Source organism: Penaeus monodon, chromosome 6, assembly GCF_015228065.2.
Source record: "Penaeus monodon isolate SGIC_2016 chromosome 6, NSTDA_Pmon_1, whole genome shotgun sequence".
Lineage (NCBI taxonomy): Eukaryota > Metazoa > Arthropoda > Malacostraca > Decapoda > Penaeidae > Penaeus > Penaeus monodon.
Genome location: NC_051391.1, coordinates 56,593,475 through 56,617,900, shown reverse-complemented (window position 1 = coordinate 56,617,900; position 24,426 = coordinate 56,593,475). Strand labels below are relative to the sequence as shown.

The following is a 24,426-nucleotide window of genomic DNA, read 5'->3' as shown; positions in this document are numbered from 1 at the left end:
TATAATAAGCAATATAAGGGAATTATAGTAGAATTGTCAGAAATAAGGATAGTTGAGCCAAAATTAATATAGTAGTATCAGTAAAGAACGATAATAAATAAAATATATATATATAGAATATATGTATAGATATAATATATATATATATGAATATATATATATATAATATATATAATATAATATATATATATATATATATAATAATAATATATACAATTAATATATATAAATATATAATATAATATTATATATAATATACATATATATATACATTATACATATTATATATTTATATGTATATAATATATATATATATTATAATATATAGTATATATATATAATATATGTATATACATATATTGTATATTATATGTATTATTGTATATGTATATGTTAATAATATATTATATTAATATATAATATATATATACATATAATTATATATACATATATAATATATATATATATATACTATATATACTATTATAATATATATACATATAATATATATATATATTATATATATATAATATTATAATATATTATATATATATAATATTATATATATATGTATATATATATATAATATTAATATCATATATATATATATATATATATATATATATATATATAATATATAGTATATATATATACAAATATATGTGTATATTATATAATATATATATAGATATATATATATAATGATAGATATATATATAGACTATCACATATATATATGGTATAAGTATATAATAATATGATATAGAGAGATATGAAGATAATAGTATGTATATAGAGATAGAGAATATAGATATACATCATAGATGAGTAAGCATATAAAGATATATAGATATAGATAGATAGATATAGAGATAAGAATCTATATAATAGAAGAAGATATAGATAGATAATGATATAGTATGAGTAGATAGTAGAGAGAATATAGTATATATAGATATATATATAATAAGAAGATAGTAAGAGATACGAGAATAGAATGGATAGATATATATAGAATACTAATAAGATAGAGAATAGAGAGCAGATATATGATATGAGATATATATATCGATAGGAAGTAGAGAATATAGTAATATATATAGATAGATAGTAGATATATATATATATAGTATATACAAGAGATAGTGAATATATATATATATATTATAATATAATATATATTAAAATTTTTATAATTGTATAATAAGTATATTATATTGTATATATATATATGTTATAAAATAGTATTTATAATATTATTTTATATATATTGTATATTATGTAATATATGTATATAAATGTATTTATATTATATTATATATAATTAAAAAAATATATATAATAATTAAAAATATTTAACTAATAAATATTATATATATAATATATAATATTAATATATATAAAAATATATACATATATTATTTTCCACAATATAAATATTAATTATAATTTTTATTTATATATATTTTTATAATATATATGTAATAGGTTTTATATATGTTAAAATATATATATATATTATTATAATATTATTGTATATTAAAGTTTTTATATATTTATATAAATTTTTAATAATATTTATATATATATTATATATTATTAAAATTATAAATTTATTTTAATTTATTATATTATATATTATATATTTAAAAATTTTATGTCTAATATTATTTATTTTTTTTTTATTATTTTTTAATATGTTTTATATGTAATATTATATTTATATTTTTATTAAAATTTTTATGTTATATAAATATGTTAAATGTTTATTTGTTTTGTTTTTTTTTTATATGTTTATTATGTTTATCTATTCTTTTTTTATATGTTTTTAATTTGTTTTTATTTTTTTATTATGTTAAAATTTGTATATATGTTTTGTTTATTTTATTCTTTGTTTGTTTTTTTGTTTTTTTTTTAAGTTTATTTTTATGTTTTTTTTATATATTTTTTTTTTTTTTTTTTTTTTTTTTTTTTTTTTTCTTTTTTTTTTTTGGTTTTTTTTTTTTTATATTTTTTTTTTTTATTTTTTTTTTTTTTTTTTTTTTTTTTTTTTTTTCTTTTTTTTTTTCTTTTTTTTATTTTTTTTTTTTTTTTTTTTATTTTTTTTATTTTTTTTTTTTAAATTTTTTTTTTTTTTTATATTTTTCCCTAAATTTATGGGTATAAATTTAAAATTTTAAATTAAATTATCACCCCCCCTTTTTTTTAAAAAATTAAATTATTGGGGCCCGCCGGGGGGGAAATAGCCCAAGCGTCCGGGAAAAAAGATGGGACCCGAAAAAAAACCGGCGGGAAAAGGGAATCAAAACCAACCCCCCTTTTTGGCCCAAGAACCCCCTATTTTTAAAGACGGGGGCAAAGTCCCCCAACTGGGGGTTGGGTGGGGTTTTAAAAACCCCGTCGGGACCCCTTTTCCCAAAAAAAACCTGTTTTCCCCCCCCCGGGGACGGCCCCAAATTGATTCGAGGGTTCGAGAAAGGCCCGGCCCGGGAAAAGGCGGGGTTTAATTGGGGGTTTTCCCCGGGCAAAGGAAAAAAATTTTTTCCCCCCGGCCTCCAAAAAAATTTTTTTTATATTATATATTTTTTATATACCCCCCTTTCATTCATATATTTATATATATATTAACTTATTATATAAAAATAATATATATGTAATATTAATATATAGATTCATATTATATATTATATATAATAGTATTTTATAGTTATCATATTTTCCTTATTATCTTAGTTAATATCTAGTATATATTTTCTATATTTTTTTTATTATTATTATTTCTATATATATATATATTATATTTTTTATTTTTATCTTATTTTCTTTATCTATTATTCTTTTCCCTATTTTATATATTTGTTATTTATATATATATTTTTTCTTTTTTTGTTTTTTATTTATATTTTATTTTTCTTATCTCCTTTATTTTTATTATATTATATATATATATATATACATATATATGGGGCCCGCGGTGGCCGAATGGTTAGAGCGTCGGACTCCAGACTTTCACGACGGCAATCGAGTTCGAGGGTTCGAGTCACCGACCGCCGCGTTGTTTCCCTTAGGCAAGGACTTAAACCTCGATTGCCTACCTACCCACTGGGGGACCAAGTCAGCCCAAGTCAGTGCCGGGTAAATAGAGATGGTGACTCGATAAAAAACACCGGGCGGAAGGCAAGGGGCAAACCACCGCTCTAAATTGCCAAGAAAAATCATGGAAGCACATGATCGTCAAGGCTGGGGTGGGTTCGAATGGTTAAGGCGTCGGACTCAAGACTGTCACGACGGCAATCTGAGTTCGAGGGTTTTTGAGTCACCGCCGCCGGGGTTGTTTCCCTTGGGCAAGGAAATTCACCTCGATTGCCTGCCTAGCCACTGGGTGGCCAAGCCAGCCCAAGTCAGTGCTGGTCCCAAGCCCGGATAAAATAAGAGAGAATTACCTAAAAAAAAAAAAAAAAAAAAAAAAAAAGGTAACACCGGCACTCTCCGTGGAAAGGAACGGGGGACCCTACCACGTACTCACTCCAAGAGCATCCCCACGTGAAAAACTGCAATTGAGTATCATGCTGTGACCACGGCGGCTCAAGACATGAACCTTACCGTTAAAGATGATACATATATATATATATATAATATATTTTATATATATTTTATATATATATATATATATTATAATATATATATATATTATATATAAAATTATATATATATAATATAATATATATATTTATAAAAATATATATATATATAAATATATATATATCTCATAATAATATTATCATATATAAATTTTTATATATATAAAAGAGCTGGAAGAAAAACCCACAATACAAAAACTAGATTTATTGAAAATCTAAATCTAAATCTAGTTTTTGTATTGTGGGTTTTTCTTCCATTGTATCAGCACGGAAGAGTGTTTTGCTATTCATATAAAGAGCTCTTGCCTATTGACCATTTTATTGTTCACAGGGAAGCATAGAAGTTGTGCCACTAAGAAGTCGCAGATCTAGCACTGCTTCGTCCTCTGAAGATAAACACCCCCAGATCCCTGAAGAGCCAGCATGTCCAAAGAAGAGCGCCCTCAAAAATGCCCCAGTGGGTCTGGCTTCACCACGCACAAAGAGCGACAGGACATCACTGTTGAAAAGTGACCCCATGGGTAAATGCTCCCCCAGGAATAGCTCGCCTGCCAGAGCAACTCGTTCAAGCTCAGGATACACCGAAGCACCTACCAACCTTCCTGCCAAAAGTGGCACACCCGTTCGTACATCATCAAGACTTGCCTCCAGAAAGGAATCCCATACAGATTCATCGTGTGAGAATGGCTCATCAAGCGAAACCTCGTCCAAAGGAGGTAATACAGGTAGATCCTCTCTCAAGAAAATGTCATCTGATGTACCCTCCACCAGTAGTGACATGGCAGCAGGACAGTTGAATGTCTCTGCTAAAGTGGACAGTGAATTGCTTACTGCCTCAGTCACAGAAATTAAATCTCCTACAAGATCCTCAACCTTTAAGTCATCCCAAGACAAGAAAGTGGCCAGCTCATCTTCAGGGAATGAATCGCCAGCACGGTCACTTTCACCATCAGTAAGCAAAACCCCGGTTAGGTCAGCCTCTTTGCCCTTAGTGACTAAAACGCCTACAAGGTCATCTCCATTGAATTCTGCGAACAAAGCCCTTTCATCACCTACGAACAAAAGATCATTGAGATCTCCTTCTGTTAACAAAACACCTGTTAGATCACCTATGACTAATACACCAGCAAGATCACCTGGGAGACCACCATCTGTTAATAAATCTCTCATGCGATCACCAGCAGCCAATACAATCTCTGTGAAATCACCCTCTAGTATTAAATCGCCTCTCACATCACCTACTGTAAGCAAAACTCAAGTGACATTAGCCTCTGCCAGTGAAACCTCCATGACCTCACCCATCAGAGTGTCTCGAAGATCACTCAGTTCTGACAGATCACCTCTCGCCTCACCTTCAGTCAGCAGAACACATACAAGGTCATCCTCCATCAGCAAATCCCCTGGACGACCGCCTGCAGAAAAGGGTCTTCCTAAGCATTCCCCAAAGAAGAGCTCATCCCCATTTAGAGCAGCAGACTCAAACAGTAAAGGATCTGCTAAAGGTAAGATATCCAAGAATTTAGCCTTATATCATGTGCTTAGGTTCATAACAATCATCCTTACTGTGATATTTTACCTTGGAAATAATTTTGCAATATATCAGTATTTTGATAGGTAGAAATAAGTATTATCAGATTATTGTGCTCTTGATCACTCTTTTCTTCTTTTCGTATAACCTCCTTGGAAGAAGATAGGTAAGTGTTCACCTTTCTGCAGATATTCAAGACTAGCAAAGTACATTATGAAGTCTGCATTCATGGTTTAAGCATGGTTTCATGGAAACTGTGCTTCATTAAAAACACTTTTGAAAAGATGATGTTACTAGGATGTTCAAAGATATAAACTAAAGTATAAAACTTGATTGTAAGCGAATAACCAGGAGGAAAGTTAATGCTGTAATGTAATTGTATGTTGCTCAAAGAACGTATTAGTCTTAATATAATTAGAAGAGTCTTTTGAATGGTTAAAATAACATTTAAATATGTAGATGGCTAATTTGTTATAGTTGTTAGTTTTGTAACAGATATTTAGTAGATGGAAAGTGAGGGTAAACGTATATTGAATGCTAAATTTTGTTTAATTTTGGTTTATCTGGCCTCTAGTTGTTATTCCCCTCCCCCTCCCTCCTCCTCCTTTTCCTCCTCTTCCTCCCCTTCCTCCCCTTCCTCCCCCTCCACCTCCCCCCCTCCCCTCTTCCTTCTCCCTGCTTCTCTTCCTCCCCCCCTTCTTTCTCCTCTTCCTCTCCCCTCTTTCTCCTCTTCCTCCTCCTCTTCTTCCTCCTCCACCTCCCTCCCCTTCCTCCCCCCCTCCTTTTCTTCTTCCTCCTCCTCCTCCTCCCCCCTCCATCTCTTCTTCCTCCTCTTCCTCTCATCCTCTCATCCCCTCCTCTCACCCCCTTCCTCCTCCTACTCCATCATTACTTCATTGGCATTCTTATTACACTTCTTGTTCAAATCAGAATTAATTTCCAATTTGAAAGATTTCTGATATTCTGTATCCAATTTCTGGTACCGAATCTCAGAAACCTCAAGGGCACTAAAACAAGGGAGTTTTGTGTCCTCAGATGCTGAACCTGTAATGACAACCCGCAGTCTGAGGCACCGGCGAGTGACTTACTCATTATCATGAGTGACTGCCATGTAGCCTTTGCTGTTCACTGAAGGCTCTATTCCACCGTGGCTGTCTGGATTGTGGATTGGACGAGTAGTTGCTCAGCTGGTGGCAGAAGAAGTAGCTGTGGGATGGCAGACCAAGGTGGCAGCCATGGATAGTCGTGGTGGAAGACCCATGTTGTGGAAACTAACTGTATTGCTAACCTTAGCCTTGAATACTTAATGTCTCTTTTGGCACACAACTTTCCCATTTGAGTTTGGGTTGTTTGGTGTGTCTACTGTCAGGATGTGATATTATCCAACCACTGATATCTGCTATGTTAAGGACTTGTCAATCATATTATTTAGGATTGTAACATCTCTTTTAAAACCTGGTTTAAGAGTTTGAAGTTTGACTCAAAAGAAGATAGGTTTTGTTTTGTTTTTGTTTTATTTGTTTTGTATGTTGTGTCAATAGTAAAGTTTATATGAATTATTTTTGTAGAATTTAGTTCTTTGATGATGTTATGGATTTAAGTTGTGTAAGTCATAATGCACTGACTGCACAGAAAATGCTTTTCTTAAACATTGTTTTAGATTTTGTTCTTGTTAAGTTCTCTTTGTAGTATTTTTCAATTAGTACATTTTGAAAGTCCAAGTAGATGTAGCTTATTTTGTTTAGACCAATCAAAATACTTTGTATTTTATGGTGCAAGGAGGGCTATTAACATAATGAATCTTTTTGTAATAGTATATTACATATAGTTAAATGAACAACACTGGTGTACAGGTATTACCATTATCATGAGTTAGTTGTAGATGATACCGTACATCCATTTACTTAAACTAATTTTGGATGTTTGTATAAATATATATGATACTTAAAGGTTGCAATGTGCAAAATGATGTTGAATATAATGTGATATATATTTGCTTTCCTTACACTTAGAATTGCATTTTTATGTACCATATATGTTTTGGATTAGGGAATTAATCTTCAAGAAAGAAAACATTACTTTTTATAATATTTACTGCCTTAGAAAATGTAGCGATGTAAAACAAGATTAGCTGCAAGCGATTGTGGATATTGTATTGGAAATACACACAATTTTACATTCCTTTATAAAGTCTCAGTAATGCTTGGTATCACTTTTGTTTTGAGAAAGCAGCCGTAGTGGAGTATTTACTCTTGTGATAAATATTGTTGCCTCCCTGTAAAGTGATCTTTGTGCCAGCTGTTCTGGTGGAAAAGCTGTGCTTAAAAACAATCAGTATTGTATAAGAGTGAACAGGACCCTAATTCTATAGAGCAAACTCCCTTGCACCTAAGTGTCTGTGTTATGTGCTTGGAATAAAGTAATGTTTTAGGTCATTAATGAGTTTTCAGTGTAGCAGAAAAGCTTTTTGTGGACAGTAAAAATGGAATTATTTGCATGTTACCTATAGATAGAGAATTATGTAATAACCAATTCTTTCATGTTGGAAATAAAAGGGCGTTTTTATGATAATTAAATGGTTATTAAGCTGGAAGGGTTTGCTATCATCACAGGCCACTGTATGCCAACTGGAAAATTTTGTTTACATAAGATTCTGTAGATTTCATCCATTGCAAATGTTTATAATTTTTACAACTGACCTTTTTTCTGGGTAGCATAATGAAAAGTATTTTTTTTTTTTTTTAAGTGCCAAAACTCCCATTGTATATGAAGTGCCACAAAGTCATCAGAAAAAAAAATTGGTTAATAATAAGCAGTTTGCATTGTTTTTTGCACCACTTAATTCTTAAAAATAATTGCATTTTCCCTGTGTTCATTTTGATGTTAAAAGAATTGTTACTCTTCCATCTTTTGTTTGTAATTGTCCTATGGCAGTTTTTGTGAATTTTTGATTTTGTATTCTGTTCACCATTGATTATTATCATTAAATAATTGTCAGAGCAGTGTGACTTCAAATATGATTAATTTATAAGAGCGAAAATACAAGCACAGTAATGTGTGTACAAAGTAAGATGGCCACAGGAAAAAAAAAATATATACTCTTTTTTTTTTGTGTGTGGACGGGTTTCATTTCATGATTTTGTATGAATATTATCAGTTTATTTGATATTTTAATGTTAAAAAAAACATATGCATTCTACCACTGAACATTAAATTGAGTCCAGTTCTGCTCTTTTGCAATACGTGCATCCATATGCACGAGGACTGTGAAAGAAGTTTATTTTAGCTTCAGTCATATCGATCAGATTCATGAAAATAACCTCACCTTATATTCAGCTCTGAAGTATGTTAGTAGTACATTAATTTTTTTAAATGGTTATATATATTTAAAAAAAAAAAAAAGTCTTCCATTATTCTTGAAGGGAATACAGTTTTTCTCTTGAAAGACACTGTGATTACAAGATGGTTGCAGAGGTTGTAATACAGTTCTTGTAAAACATACATATTAGTTTTGTATTGTTATCCTGAACTGGGTGTATTTTATTTCTACTGTATTTATATTATTATTGTTGAGTGAGATTTAATGGTGATGATATTCGGAAGGTGTATTACTAAGAGCAATTTCCTTCTTTATACAGAACAATATTGTAACTAGACCATAACACATAAAGATTGGTTTTGCTATAAAGATTAAATAAATGAAAAACCAAAACTTCATTGTGTTGTGTTGCATATATTGCCATTGTAACAAGTGTTTTTATAATTTAACTGCAAGCTTAGATTAACTGTTTTTATTTTGCAGTACATTACACATAAGGGTGATTAGTTCCATCCTGCCTTTATTTTTCTATTTCTTAATTCTTAGATTTTTGTTCCTTTGATTTCAAAACTATGCCTGTGAATTGTGCAGTAACAGCCTGCAGTGTGACTAATCTATATTTTGTGAGAATTAAACTTCAAGAGAACATTATTTCTCTCCTTTTTTTTTTTTCTTTTTTTTTTTTGACATACAGCAAGTATGGAAGAAAACACATGGAAAAATAGAGTTTAGGTTGACAGGAAGAGTTTAATTTGTCTAAGCTGCTTACAGGTGTGAAATTCGTACTTAGATAAAATTAAAGATTTTTCTCAAGAGGTTCTTTCGTCTTTCATTTTATTTTTCACAATTGTGTGTGCATATCATTAGTCCTTATACTTCTATTGATATTTGAAAAGTAAGAAAGACTGTACTTGCCCTACGTATTCAAAGAAAAAGGGTGCTTGGGATATGTAGATGGCAAGTATTATTTTTGTGGAGAATTTTATTGAGGAGGATCTAGTCGCATGTGCAATAAATGACAAATGTAACAAAAAGGATTGTTAGTCATCTACCATAAGAAGTTGAAGTGCTCTGTGATTTTAAAGGATATCAGACCACACAGATAAGTGAGGGATTGCTTTTGGGATGAATAAGTTGAGTGGCATTGGTAATTACTTTTTTTATGAAACCTCCCAATCCCTTGCTCGTTGTTGTTGTTGTTGTTTGTTTGTTTGTTTGTGTGTGTGGGGCGGGGGGGGGGGGCTTAGAAGACTGAGACTGAGGCCCAATGTAAGGGATCACCCCTTCTCTTTTTCATTCCCTTCTTTTGCCCTCTTACACTAATCATTAACTCACTCCTACCCTTTTTCCCACAATACTTTACAAGAGTGCTATATTTCTAGCACATATTTTTTAACTGTTAACCATTCACTAATGAAATTATTCCCATGTTTTCCATTTTTTAAAATTTATCTTTGTTTTTCTATTGTCCTGTCCTTGCATTACTGCAGTCTATACCTCTGCTTTCCCTCCCCTGTCCTTACAGAAACCCACACTTTCTTCTTTGACAATTTGTTCTTCTTTCTGATACTATGTCTTCCTCTAGTACTACATGACCTTTGATGTCTAGTACATTTATTTTGCCTTGTAACCATTAATCACTATTAGATATAGGCATTTAAAAAATTTAACCCCCCCCCCCCCTACACACACACACACACACACACACACACACACACACACACACACACACACACACACACACACACACACACACACACACACACACACACACCACACACACACACAAAAGTTTTAACCTGTTTCCGACGGGTCACGGGTACAGGTGTCATAAAATACCGCTTGGTGTATGGGGCACAGCTGTACGTGTGGCAATAGGCCAGAGCGTGTGGAGCTGTTAGTTCCGCAACATGTAGCCGACTCCCACTGTGTCTGGATATTACCAGAAATCACCAGAGTTCATTACGCTGAGAGGTTGCTGATACCCATTGGCATGGGGTTAAAAAAATAAACGTACTAGGTATCCGAGGTAGTGTAGTACTTTGGTAAGGTATAGTAGCAAATCTTTTTTACCACAAGTATTACTTGTTAGGTGCAGAATATTTTGTATAAACCAAATGGGGAAACTACCTGCGTACGCCAAAAATCCGCATTACTGGCCATTAGCTAATTTTTAATACAGCAGATAATGGGTTAACCACATGAAATAGGATAACCATGTCATAGAGAGGTCACAGGTGAGTTTGTTAGAATTTTACATTTATAAAATAACACATACTTTTCCTATGACATCATATGCATTAGACATTTTTAATGAACTTGGTAAGATGCAAAATAGCAAATGGTCATCTGATTTGACATATCTGGACATGAGAGCAGCCAAATAAGACCAGTGCTATTATTATTCAAAGTAAGTTGTAAAGCACTCTGAAAATTGGTAAATTGGCATGAAGTTTTGAAGTTCTTTGTACATGAACATATTTGTTTTGCAGACAAGGAAAAGGGTTTGAATAAATAGATTAATGATAACTTTGTACTTGATGGTTAATGGTTAAATAAATGTACTAGTCGTCATAGGTCCTTCAGCACTATGGTAAAGTAGTGTGGTGAAAAGGGGTAAAAATGAGTTCAACAATTAGGATAAGTGGACAGGAGGAGGAGATGAAGAAGAGAAAGAAAAGAAATGGAGAAAAAAAAAAAAAAAAAAAAAAAAATTTTTGAGGTGAGGGCTAAGGTCGTAGGTAGGGGTAATTTCCTCATTGGGCCCTGACTCTTGTCTCCTAAGCTCCCCACAACAACAGGCAAGGATAGAGGGAGGGGGTACTAGAGAAGAACAGCACAAATGGGTTATTTTCACACACACACCCCCCCCGGTCCATGTATCCTAATCGTTAACTCCTTTTTACCTAGTGCTATGACCTTTTATGTCTGGCACATTTGTTTTGACCATTAACCATTCTGCAAATCCACAATCCAAAAAAAATTCCTTACCCACCTATTGCTACATTTTGAATATGCAGCTCAAGACCTTACTGTAGATGTTGACACGGCAGAAATTTTTCAATAAATATAGCAGGTAACAATTTTGTTTTTTTTTTTTTTTTTTATTATTATTGAAACAAGTTGGAGTAAATAATTGTATTTTCTTTTAAAGACCTTGTTTGTAAGATTGTAGAAATGACTCATTTTAACATCATCATCATAATAAAATAAAGATTCAAAGAAAATACAGAACAGAATAGAAGTGTTCCAAAGAGGAAAGATCACAGTAATAAATCTATACAAAGGGTAACAAGGCTAATAAAAATTGCCATTTATCTTTCAGACAATTTAATAAACATTCATACTTGACATTACAGAGCAGCACAAGTTTTGTGATGACACAAAATCTCTTTACAAGTGTGAAAATATTGCTGTACATTGTTCATCTTATCTGTGTACATTCCATGTGTACTGTCATTCATTCTACAACAAAAAATATATGAAAATCTTGAAAATTCTCTCTCAACCTTATAAATTATTAACTATGTAATAATTTCAACAATAATCACTAAACACATTACAGTAAAACGTTTACTTGTTTTGCCTTCAAGTCTAACAATTGTACATAAAAAAAGAAGAATATTTATCATCTTAAAGTTTATTTCCTTGCCTTCTTTTTGGGAGTTCTTTTCATTTTGCCCTTCTTGCTCTCTGATCGCATTTTCCCCTTGATATCCTTTTTCAACCTCTTGTCGACCAGCTTGTACGGACCCTTGCCGGCCCCTCTTGGCTTGCGTCCCTGATTTGTCTTCTTCATTACAATGTAGGTTCGTTCTTTCTTCTCCAAGGGTCTCATCGCAGCCTTGTACAACCTGTTTTTAAAAAAGAATAAGCATCATAAATGCATTCATATTCTCTAACCTTATTTTCTTCGGTTCAACTCAAGAGTCTGAGCAGAAAATTAACATCAAATTTTGTCTGAAAACTTACTTTTTCACCTGTGACACCTTCTCCCTCTGTGTCATCTCTGCATTGGTAGCAATAGATTCTGCCTTCTTCCTTGCCTTTTCCATGTGCTTCTTCACCTTACGATGTTTTCTAGCCTTTGCCTCTACTACCTTCTTTAGTGTACGGGCATTGACAGCCTTCTCACGGTCACGATACATTCTTAAGTCGGCCTGGAAAGGAAAGTTGATTTTGAATTGTGCTGCAATATCTTAGCCTTGAAATAAATTTCTTAGATAGGTTTAATACCACTGATCATGAAAGCTTGATAAATGTATTCTAAAATAAAGAAAAACAAACAATTTTCAAAGACAAAATGGGAAACATACCGGATCGACTTCCACAGGTTTGTTGTTGTATTTATTCTCGCTTGCCATGAACCATTCTGGCAAGTCTTCGTCACCATACATGTTCCTGGAAAGAAAAGGGTAAAATTAATGTTTTTAATCACTATATATTTACAGATTGGGGTGTTCTTACATGGTTTGATCACAGAATTCCCCCATGTAAATTCCAACATGTCTTTACTGAAGAAATGAAGAAGTTCAAGTAATAGTAGGAATAATAATAGCTGGGAATTCCCTGAAAGACCTTTTAACCCGAAGGTGCCAGGCACTGTTCGCTGTAGTTCAATTTTGCCAATTAATAAGTCTACTTAACCTCTACCTTATTTTGCCATTCCTTGAATTTTTTTCTAATAATGTTATTACTTACTATTTTATTAAATTTATGATTATTCTTTTCTGACTTCATCATCATCATCATCATAAATGATTTTTTACTGATGATAAAAATCATTCCAAAAATCAGTCAAAGGGTAAACAGGTGAGATCAGGCAAACAACGCATAAGTGACTAAGCAATTGTGAAGTCATCAAAGTGCAAACAATATTCACTAAAAACAAAGTGAACTGGGGATTAATATATAAGCCTTTGCAGTGTCAATGGCTTAATAATCTAACATAATTGGAAATAATTAAATTCAGAGAACTATTTTTACTAAAGTACCTTCCCCTGTTGCCTAAAATAATCTAGTGAATTCTGGCCACACAAGGCCTCCCTCTGATTATCATGTTTCTTAATACAGAAAGAAAAATATTGTTCCATTACAGTAATTCAAAATCAGTCTGGCCTCTGCTTCTGAGAAGTTACTTTAGTGTTTTGATACAGCCTTTCTAAACTCTTAAGAGGCCTGGCACTTTCAAGAACTCCTCACGCTTCCTCAAGAGAGATCTTTAATTAATAATAATCCTGCCCTGAGGGTGACCCTAGATCCGGTAACAGCTAATTAAGGAGACCATCTGGGCATTTTCAGCCAAAATCAGAGCTGTGACTTTTTGAGTTTCGTGCATTTTTGGTAAGCATTCACCTAAAAGAATCTCTCCTGTGGTTGCATAAACCCCAACTATTTTTTTTAGGAGGGATAATACCCCTTGGCATAAGCTCCAGATTTATTTTATTTATTTTCATTTATTTATTTTTATTTACTTTTTACATTTAAAAAAGGGTGATAAGACAGTCCTTTGTGCTATATTTTGGAAGATCTTAAGTGCAACTTTTTAGCCAAGATGTTTACAGAAAATTATGCCTTTCTGGTTACATTCTGACAGACTTTGTAGGTGCTGTACAAGGTTTATTTGCATTTTAATTTGTCTGTTCCCCCCCTACAAAAAAAAAAAAAAAAAAAAAAAAAAAAAAAAAAAAAAAAAAAAAAAAAAAAAAAAAAAAAAAAAAAAAAAAAAATTTCAAAATGATAAATAATAATAAAGGCATTTCCTGGGTGATGAGATTTGAATTTTCTTGCATATTTAGCAACTTTCAACCCTAAGTGGTACCCCCCCCCCCCAATTAAGGTGGAGTTGCCTCACCTAATCGTTGCATTGTCATCAGCTGATATTGTGACCATAGTAGGTACATATAATGAGATTTAAGTTTATGTGAAATTGTATAGTTTCTTTTGGAAAGAAAGAAAGGAAAAAAAAATTCACTTTGCATTTATACAAACATATATTGCTGTGTTATGAATGTATACTCTCACCCTCTGTGCTGACTTGAGAATGCCTAACTACACACAGCTAGAAAAGATCTATGATTTTTATTACTGATAAATAAATAAATAAATAAATAAATAAATAAATAAATAAATAAATAAATAAATAAATAAATAAATAAATAAATAAATAAATAAATATTACTGGAAAAATATATAAATCAATTTCACTTATACAGTAGAAGGAAAAAGAGAGCACCCTGTGTGAAGCAGTGTGCCATAAACTTGTGCAATCTCCCCAAGCCAGGAGCAGATTAACACCTGCACAAGGTAGTTTCCCTTCTGCCATTACCTCATTAGCCAGGACAAGTTTTTCCTGAAGTGTGTTACGATTCCTCATCTTGTAGGGTTATATTTCTATTACTTTATAACTATTTAAGTTTATATAAAAATATAGTGCATTTTACAAGGATCTTGTAAATATTCATAATTGATATAAATTCCTTTCATATCTTTGTAATACCAGCACATGTCATATGCAGATCCCTTACTGCCCAACTCATCTCTCTATTCACCATGAATTTTCTGTAAATGGCTTATTAAAGGACAGCTGACTAGTAGAAAATGCAGCATATGGACTAGAAACTATTTTTCCTACACATTGTACCTTGTGCATACCATTTCTTAAATTCACATTTAAAAAACTTTTTTGACAATTTTAACAAACTCAAATTCAGCCAATATTTGTTTTATTGATATTTTTTTCAAGATTTGAATTGATTAGTGTTAATAAAATATGTAAATAAACTGTACATCATCTTTACAACAATACTATCTCTCCACTGTTCTTTCTATTGTTTCTATATCTCGCTCTCTCTTTCTTACCTCTATCTCTAACATCCCCCTCCTTATCTCTCCTTGCCTTCTTTTCGCTTCTGCTTATCACACCTATTGTGCTCAACATGTATTCACTTACCTATTCCATCCAGCATCTACAATATCCCTTTTGGCCTTCTTGGAATGAATCATCTTTGTTGCAAATGCAAGGCCTTCTGGATCAAGTGGGATCTCCCTATCTTTTTCTCTGATGGCTGTGGGGAAAAAGAAAACAATGAATGTATGCATGGGTACGTTTGTGAGCATGTGCGTAACTGGGTGATGGCAAAAATTCTTGACCAATACTAGCAGTCCTCTAGCTAAAAATCCTTTGGGGTATCCTTCCTTTTCTTTTTCTTTTTTTTTAAGTTCTGATAGCTGTGGCCTCTCTCTCTCTCATCAGAAAAATGTCTTTTATTCAGTTTAGATTATCCTATTTAATCCTTATTCTATTTCTTACAAATGAACAACTTAGGGCTCAGGCAATATCACCTCAAAAAATAATGATCATGTCACCAGTTACCATAGTCATATTCTACAGACTTGTAAAATGAAATGCCTTTATTTATCATAATAACCCACAAGAATTCAATATACACTCAATATGAAAGTTCTATGCATTCACAATATCTTTGTTTATATTTCATCTAAGACACTAGTAATGCAAGAAATCTGAAAAGAGAAGAAAAGCCCAACGCAACTCACCAGCACCAGCGGCTAAATGTGGTCCGACCTGTGGCTGTTGATTTTCCTTATTAGCTTTTGCTTTTTTAGCCTTGGGCTGTGCGTCATCATCGGGGTCTTCAGCATCGGTGAACACTTCTTCCTCGGAGTCTGTGCTGGAGTCCGAGTCAGAATCGGAATCTGAACTGGAGCCTTTCTGCGAGGGGGAATTATTGGGAATAAAGTCAACAGTCATCAGCAAAGGGTAACGCTGGCAAATCTAAACGTTCAACAAAACTGGAAATCCACTTAAATATCCTCAGCATTTCACAGCAATCTAAAAAGAGCCTTCCTCACACTTTCACAAATTGGATTACATACCGTTTTGCCTTTCCTGTCTCTCTTCTTCTCTTTTGCTTCCTTTTGTTTATAAAGCTCTCCTCCCCTGGATTCGTATTCCCTGATGGCTAACTCAACACCAACATCATCATCAACCTCGTTCTCTACGTCATTGAAGATATCCTGTGAGAGAGGACAAACACTTTATAATGAGGAACATAACAAATAACACACCTTGCAATATTATCTTGCTAATCTCTCTTAGCAAAGAGGTATATAAATGTTCTCTTCAATGAAACATCTAAAAGCTACCAGATGAAAAAGTCACTTGCCTGATTAAACCACATCTCTGCCTTCCTGATCCGCTTAGCCTCCTCCTGGTCCCCAACCAGGTCAGTCAGCAGAGGATTGTCCTCGTCAGTTTTCAGGTCTTCGACATCTGCAGGGGGCCTGGCCACAGGATCTGCTTTCAGGCCCAGGCCTTCATCCTCCATCTCCTCCTCCTCCACTGCTATATCTTTAGGATTCACATAATACCTGCAACAGAAAAATAACAAAAATCAACTCACCTCTTGCTGCCTCCGACACAGCCAGATGCAAGCAAAGTAGGACTCTTGTTGTGGCATGCAAGTTAGTATTCATCATAAAAATCTATGGGTAGCTCAGCTTGTATACTATCATTGTATCTGATGGACAAAGGAAACTGAATAATCAGTTAACTCACTGACTACAGATGGCATGACATACATGCCCTGTCTACTGGATAATTTTAGATTTATTGTGCTTAGTTACTAAGGAGTTAATTATCAGCCAAATCAGTCTCACCTGTTTACCCTTTTCCTTGATTTTTGGCGAGATTCACTTCTATTATCTGATTATCTTTACTGTTAACAATAATAACAATAATAATGATAAAAGCATTGACATTAATAGTAGGTGGGGGGGTGGGGGGAATTCCTACACTTTACTAATTAACTCATTGGTGGCTGAGCACCTGTGGAACCATCCTTGTGCAACACAATTCACTATAAACTACAGTACACAGTGCATAAAACCACTATCAATAGGTTAAAATATCAGAGTATCTGCAAACTGCAGCACCTTGTTTGTTAACATTTCTCTGTACAAACTTTCCAAAAGATGTTCATGCTTCATGCTTATGGCTAAGCCTACATTTAATGCACTATAAATTAAATCAAACTATATGTTGACACTCAAACTTCAAAATGTTTCAACAAGGAATGACTAATACTAACCAGGAAACTTACAACCTTACAATTTACTGCATGTAAGAATTTTCTAATTTCCTTACAAAAGGAATTTCAAAAGCAAATAAATGCCCAAGTGGTTCAGATGATTAAAAGAGAGTGACACATTTCTTCAAAACAAAGGCCAAGTACATGTATTTATAATACTTAGTATCCTTATGGAACAAAATAAAAGACTCAAGAAGAAGAAGAAGAAAAAGAAGAAGAACAAAAAAAGAAAAAGAAAAAGAAACAGAAACAGAAAAAATGCAGGAAAATAAATTTATAAATTAGCACCACTCACTGACCTTCCAGTCTCATCTAATTCCTCTTCCCCTGGTCTGACCATCCTATACTTCGGTCGTTTCTCCTGTGCTGCCTCTTCTTCAACTGGAACGCTATCAGCCGACACGTCTACCACATCATCAACACTACGCATCTGTAATGAGAAAAGACAAATCCTCAATATCTCGTTAAATTGTCACAAACAAGTTCCCAACTAAACAAAATAACATAACTGAAATGTGTAAAAAAAAAATTTATACATTTTACAAATCACTGGAGGTTTCTTGACATATTCATCTAGACACATAACTCATCTCAATACTTACTTCACCCAGTCTGCTTAGACTGAAAACATGTTTTTCTGACTCATCTATAGGCCCCTGGTCACCTGGAATGAGTGTCTTGAGGCGTAACCTTTGCAGCTGCTTCTGCAATAGCTTCTGTCTCTTTTTGAGTACTTTCTTCTGTTCATGGGCAGCTAAAAGCTGGTATTTCGGAAAAAGGAAAAATCAGTAAATTAAAATACAGTTGTTCTGGGGGAAGGGGAGAGGGGGACTTTCATCCTAACAAATATATTTCATCATAATGAATAAACATATAACATGGAAAATATCTGCATGAAATGGCTTCCTTTCCTCACCTCCATTTCTGCAATCTGCTGATCAATCTTCTGCAATTCCTCTTGCTTGAGTTCCTCTGGTGTCTTCTGAGCTTCTTGTACTTGCTCCTGCTCCTTCTTCTTTGCCTCTTGAGCCTTTGTGTATTCATCCTGAAGAAAAAAAAAAAAACTTGGTCACACAAAAACACAAACAAACTAAGCACACAGATCTTTAAGTTCACAATTGCATAATTTTCACTTATCTTTACCAGAGGATACAACTTACTGCCAGTTTCTTCCTCCAGGCTAAAAGCTTTTTGATTTCCTTCCTTCCAAGAACTTTGATGTCCTTACAATATTCTAAGATTTCTTCTGTAGTCTGTGGATGCTGCTTTGCCTTTTCCTCGTCGAACTCTAACTACAGATACAAACAAAACTCATGAGCAAAATTAGCTAAAAATGGCTAAACACAAAATCTGTCAAATAATCACTATTATACATGAGATATTCTCAGTACAGTTCTCATACTGCACATATTCACACAGTTCTATAATATTGTATATATAAATAGGCATACGCATAACCAATAACTACCTCCCAAGCATCTGCAAGAACTTCCATGAAGTTTTCTGCATGAATGAACTGTGACACTGGAACCTTCTTGTGGACTATGGTTGCACCTTCCTCATATCCCTCTGCCTTATCACGAGTCTGAAATATAGAAAAATTGGGTCAATAATAATTATAATAATAATAATAATAATAATAATAATAATAATGATATAAAACTACTTTTGAATTCATATGAATTGAATTTTGAATTCATGCATCCTTGCAGGGTATGAAATCTTTGGTCTTTACATCAATTTCTAATCATTTATTCTACATTTGGGATCTTTAGTGTATAATGTTAAATAAACATTAAGTAATTCATCAGTTATACAATTTAACCCAATGATGAACTGTACATGTCAATTTTCCAGCACCATTGAATTGTGCAAATACCTACTGCCAATGGGCTAATTACAAAACTTTTTCAAGCTTTTACAATGTGCTGATTTCTCTGAAGAATAATTCTGTCATTATTTAATACCCAGAGTTATATTCACCACAACCAAGGAAAATCTGTCAAAACCTAGCAAGACTTTTTCCTATGATAGTTTTTTTGTTATCAATGGGATAGAAGTAATGTCCACAAAAATATCTGGTACTGCTTGGGCCAGATTCCTTCAGCTAATCCAATGATATTACCCCCTTGTACTCTCACTCCCTTAGTACCCCTACCTCTGCCTGGGCCAAACGCACAGTGGATTTTCCCACCTCTATCTTCTTGTAAATAAAACCTACAAAGTGTGAAAGCAGTAATTTCGGAGGTGTATAGCATACTTCCTCAGAGTTACCTCTTTTTACAACTTACAGATCCAGAGAATTATGAAAAAAAAAAAAAAAAAAAAAAAAAAAAAAAATCAAAATTTTATATAAGAATATGATAAATAGCAATCTATCCTGAGTATTAGCTGTTATACCATCTTATAACCTTTCCACTCTTACTGACATTTCTTGTATTTGGGATATGACCATCAAATCTAATTTCATAATAAATAGCAAAATGTATGGATGTTCTACACAACCTCCTTTATATTCATCTTTGGAGGAACATAAAAAAGGAAATGATTCTACATTTCAAAAGCAATAGTAACAAACTAAAATCAAGTGAAAACAAAACAAAAAAAAATCAATGTACAGCCACTTGACAATCATCACCTTTTACACAACCTGGGATCTTGCTTTTGAAATGACAAAAAACAACTTGGTACAACAACAAACACATACCTTTTTTGTTCTTAATAAATTTATCTTGGGTTTAGGTTCAAGGTCAAGTTCATTGAAGACGTGCTGGGCGCTGAAGAATTCTGGATCGACTTTATCTGGGGCTAGGAAGCCCTGACAAACCACAAAAATTTCCGCAGACTCGTAACGTGATGCATCTGGTTTTGTTGCTTCCACCTAGAAGGCAGAAAAAAAAACAATGTTAGTCTTCTGTTTCAAAGAACATCATAATTTTCAATTTGAGACAGAAGCGGCATAAAAGAAAATTATTTGATTTTTTCACTAAACTGTTCCTTCACCTAGTCTGCTAGGTGATGACTGGATGACACTAGACCTATACAAAGTTAGAACATAATCAAATTGTCAGAAACCTAGAAATTTCAAGTAAACAAGAAGTGCATTTTGTGACACACATGATACCAGGAGAAAGCACTGGCAAGATGATATGATCTATCTTATCATCTACAATATACATACATATATCAGAAAATAATTACCTTCTTGAAGAACTTCTTAAATACATATTCCAATTTGAAGTAGTCCTTAGATCGAAAGACCTTTGATACAAAGTATCCACCCTTATTCAGGAATTCAGTTGCCAATTTGAAAGCATGGAGTACCAAGAGATTCTGTGTGTATGCATCATAGATCCAGTTCTTACCTGGTAAAAATCAAACATATGAATTATTTGTTAATCTATTTAAACACTTTTTTATGCAATATCTTCATTAAAAATCACTTCACAGAGGAGTTACAAATATACCACATTAACTGTTCTACCTTTGACTTTCATTTCTATAGCAAAATATAATTCAAACACAAGAGCAAAACCATTGTTAGAAATTTCCAAAGCACACCCACCCATGTTAGGGGCGCCATCATGAAGTACAACATCCGCTTTCCAGGTCTTCAGGGCACCTCGCAGTTCAGACCTGGTCTTCTCTGTGGTAATGTCGCCTTGGATGGAGAGGCAGCCATAGATTGAGTCTATTCGATTCCTGTCCACACCAATAATGAAGGAAGACACTGGCATGTACTTCTTGGCAACCTGCATCCATGACCCTGGAGCTGCACACAGATCGATGCATACTCTGGATTTTTGCAAGAACTGATACTTGGTATTGAGCTGGATCAGTTTGTATGCTGATCGGGCACGATAACCTGAAAACAGTATGAAATATTAGATATGGTTTTGGAAAAGACAGGAAGTCAAATAATGAAAAACACCTGGTGTAATCTACACCACCTATATAGTTAGGTTTAAGAATCACCATGGGGAGTTGGCGGTTGAGACGGGAGACGTACATACATCCCTAACCCCCTACCAGATGCAAGCCCAAAGACCTCCCTTCTCCTGGGGTATTTCCCCTTTAAGGCCAAGCCCTCGACTTATTCCCGTGGAGTATTTTCCTAACTCCCAGACCCCAATCATCTGGTTTCTCAAACTTAAACTCTTGCCTTTTGAAATCTAACCTTCTCTCAAATTAATAAGAATAATGAAGTTTTTACCATGACAACACAAACACTAAAATAATGTAGAGTTCACTATTTACTCCAAAATTTAATACAAAGTTGTATGTAATGTCACACTTAACATATATCACTCAGTTCAATTTGCAATTAGAGTTGAAATGATAATTGTAGTAAAAAAAAAATCTGGTAGATTTCCATTAGACAAGCAACATTCAGCATGGACTGGTATCAAAAATTATTTAAAGAGTCATTATAAAACATGTAAACAGATAAAAATATATAACAAGTCATTGGTAATTGTTACTGGCAGCAATGCTCCCTCCAGAGACAAAGTTACCCAAAATCAGATTTTTTATAAATTTCCTCTACTTGAAGGGGGGTTGAAGGGAGGGTAATGCATGGCACTGGATGTATATGGGAACCTGCAGAAATCGAAGAAAGTGTTATATGAAATGTTAAAAAGTCAATTTTTCAAAAACTTCAGCCAAACTTTGACAAACAGAATAAAATAGCTCCCAAGTAAACAAGTGCGAAACAATATACACAAAAGTCCATTTTCAGAAGAGGTGAGCCAAGTTTCAAACAATGCAATTATAATAAACTTTAGTTGCACACAAGTAAACATTGTGTATCATGCAAACCCAGAAATGCAACCTAATCTTACCTATCTTCTATTTATGCCTAAAACAGGGGGAGACAAGCCCCCTCCCCCTCCTTTATTAGCACTTAGTGACAAGTGACATATTTGTCATAGAAAAGAAATTGACACATATTGTCAGTGTGGAAGGTACAGATGAGCTGCACAACCACAAATAGTTTTGTTTGGAAATTGAAAGACGCTTCTTGCAGATTCTTAAGAAACTCTCTGTGCGACATGCACACATTGAACAAGGGGTCGGCCTGACCACAGTTATGTTGCAAAAATTGCTTATACCTACCACATAAAACATCTATAAATAACACTTGTAGTGATCTATGAAGATAAAAGCAAATCAACACTGATAAAATATTTAAATATAAAATCAAACATACCCCATATCACTGACCACAGAAGTTAGAAGGTCCTGCCCTGGCAAAAGCTTAAGGAAACTGAAGAAGTGACTGTGTGTATTGTTCCGATATGGGAAGCAATTAAACAAGCAGGATAGTGGAAATGATAAAAGAAAAATGAAATAAAAATGCATATTTGAGAAAGCAACCGCAGAGATCTAGTAGCATCAAAAAATGAAAGGAAAGGTAATGAGGAACACGAAAAAAATAATGATGAAAATATAATCAGAAATGATTTCCAGAGTAGTCAATAGAAAACGCGATCATTATAGAAAACAGACATATAGAAAATGTATAAAATGGAGCTATAGAAAACAAGACATTATAGACTGACTGTGTGAGGGTGTTGTGGACTTTGTCTTTGAGCGATGACATGCAGCAGACATTTTAGTCATTTTCCAGTAAATATGAGGCAGCTGCAGATGTACCTATATTGCTTCTTACTTGCATTAACCTATTGGCTCCAGGTGCTTCACAACCACCACATACCCAAAATACGGGCATTAGACTTACTTGAGCGGCCACTCTGACAGGTGTGTGGTTTGTAGGATGGGCGGACATGAAAACTCACATGCAATGACAAGACTCAATACCTTACTTTTGCATTGTTATTTTCTCTCTTTCTCTGTGAACATTTTACACTTTTCTGCCATTTTCTAATGTCTATATTTGTCACTTGATTTGATTTATCCAGATAGCAACAGAGTGTTTTCTTTGCACAGACTCCATATCGTCTAAGTAGACCATAATTCAGTGTAATAATAATAATAATTAACATTTTGTTATTTGTGTCATTTTTAATCTTTTTTATGTACTATTCAATTTTCTGTCATACAACCTCTGCTGTCAGTCATGGCAGGTAGGAAAAGGATGCCGAGTGGAAAACCGCATCCTCCCTAGAGCTCTTCCAGTCATGGCTCGTGGATAGCACATTCCACTTTCATTTACTGATGGAAATAAGGCAAAAGCCCCTTCCTAATGCCAAATGAGTCTAATCTTCCTCCAAGGGCTGAGCGTACTCTTGAAAAGTCTCCAAGGCCTTCTGCCAACACGCTCACGGTAGTAAGTTCATGTCATCCCGGCCCACGATCAATTTTTTTTTCCATGATGGCATGTTCACCCATCCCCTAAGCCAATTTTTTTTTTAAGGCATGATGGTCACGACATCCAGATCGTAGGTCATAAAACGACCTTAGTTGAGGGTATTATTTATTCAACTGTGGCCTATTACCACCTCATCGACCTCCTTAACAAAGAAATCAACATTATTAATAATAAATAAAACAAAATAACACGAGCTTCGAGTCCTATCCCCTTGTAAACAAAGAGCACATGTTTCCCAACACAAAACACAACCAACGCTTTTCCCTTCACACGCAAACCCACGAATGACTCTCTTAAACACACAGACACGTACACGCAGCCACACACACACAAAGACGACCATCCCTCACCTGCGCATTTAGCCCTGCCATAATAAATATCTCGCGTCCCCGGCTTGACTCTCTTGCCCATCGTCGTCCTTCTTCACAACAACAACAACGTGTCTGGCTGCCGACCCTCGCTCGCTCCTTAGGACAGGGTCGCGCAAAGGAGTTTTT

At 33.8% G+C, this 24,426-nt stretch overlaps 2 protein-coding genes across 3 annotated transcripts; one reads left to right on the top strand and one right to left on the bottom strand.

The window, feature by feature from the left end:
* Positions 1 to 3,972: 3,972 nt before the first annotated feature.
* LOC119574674 (mucin-17-like) lies at positions 3,973 to 9,308 on the top strand (the record flags this gene model as incomplete). 2 transcript variants are annotated; one of them, XM_037922063.1, is given in 3 exon segments in its annotated part: positions 3,973 to 5,143; positions 5,332 to 5,335; positions 6,205 to 9,308. In XM_037922063.1, coding segments are annotated over 3 exon segments (1,182 nt in total), but the record flags the coding sequence as incomplete, so codon positions are not given.
* A 2,493-nt stretch (positions 9,309 to 11,801) lies between these two features.
* On the bottom strand, positions 11,802 to 24,426 carry LOC119574673 (pre-rRNA 2'-O-ribose RNA methyltransferase FTSJ3-like). The gene is made up of 16 exons (XM_037922061.1): positions 24,280 to 24,426; positions 21,164 to 21,463; positions 20,800 to 20,963; positions 20,306 to 20,479; positions 19,067 to 19,183; positions 18,759 to 18,890; positions 18,515 to 18,643; positions 18,201 to 18,359; positions 17,898 to 18,028; positions 16,675 to 16,879; positions 16,385 to 16,525; positions 16,046 to 16,220; positions 15,441 to 15,555; positions 12,805 to 12,889; positions 12,461 to 12,648; positions 11,802 to 12,342 (listed from the first exon to the last, which is right to left on the bottom strand). Exons 1-16 carry the CDS (start codon positions 24,338 to 24,340, stop codon positions 12,129 to 12,131), a joined length of 2,490 nt encoding a protein of 829 aa, XP_037777989.1. The 5' UTR covers positions 24,341 to 24,426; the 3' UTR covers positions 11,802 to 12,128.

Bases quoted from the DNA above. Each gene is read 5' to 3' on its own strand.
- LOC119574673 (XM_037922061.1), bottom strand. From the start codon at position 24,340: ATGGGCAAGAGAGTCAAGCCGGGGACGCGAGATATTTATTATGGCAGG. The intron at 20,964-21,163 runs GTGGGTGTGCTT...GATTTTTACCAG, and splicing joins TGATGGCGCCCCTAACATGG to GTAAGAACTGGATCTATGAT. The intron at 16,221-16,384 runs GTATGTAATCCA...TCCCCCTCGCAG, and splicing joins GAGACAGGAAAGGCAAAACG to AAAGGCTCCAGTTCAGATTC.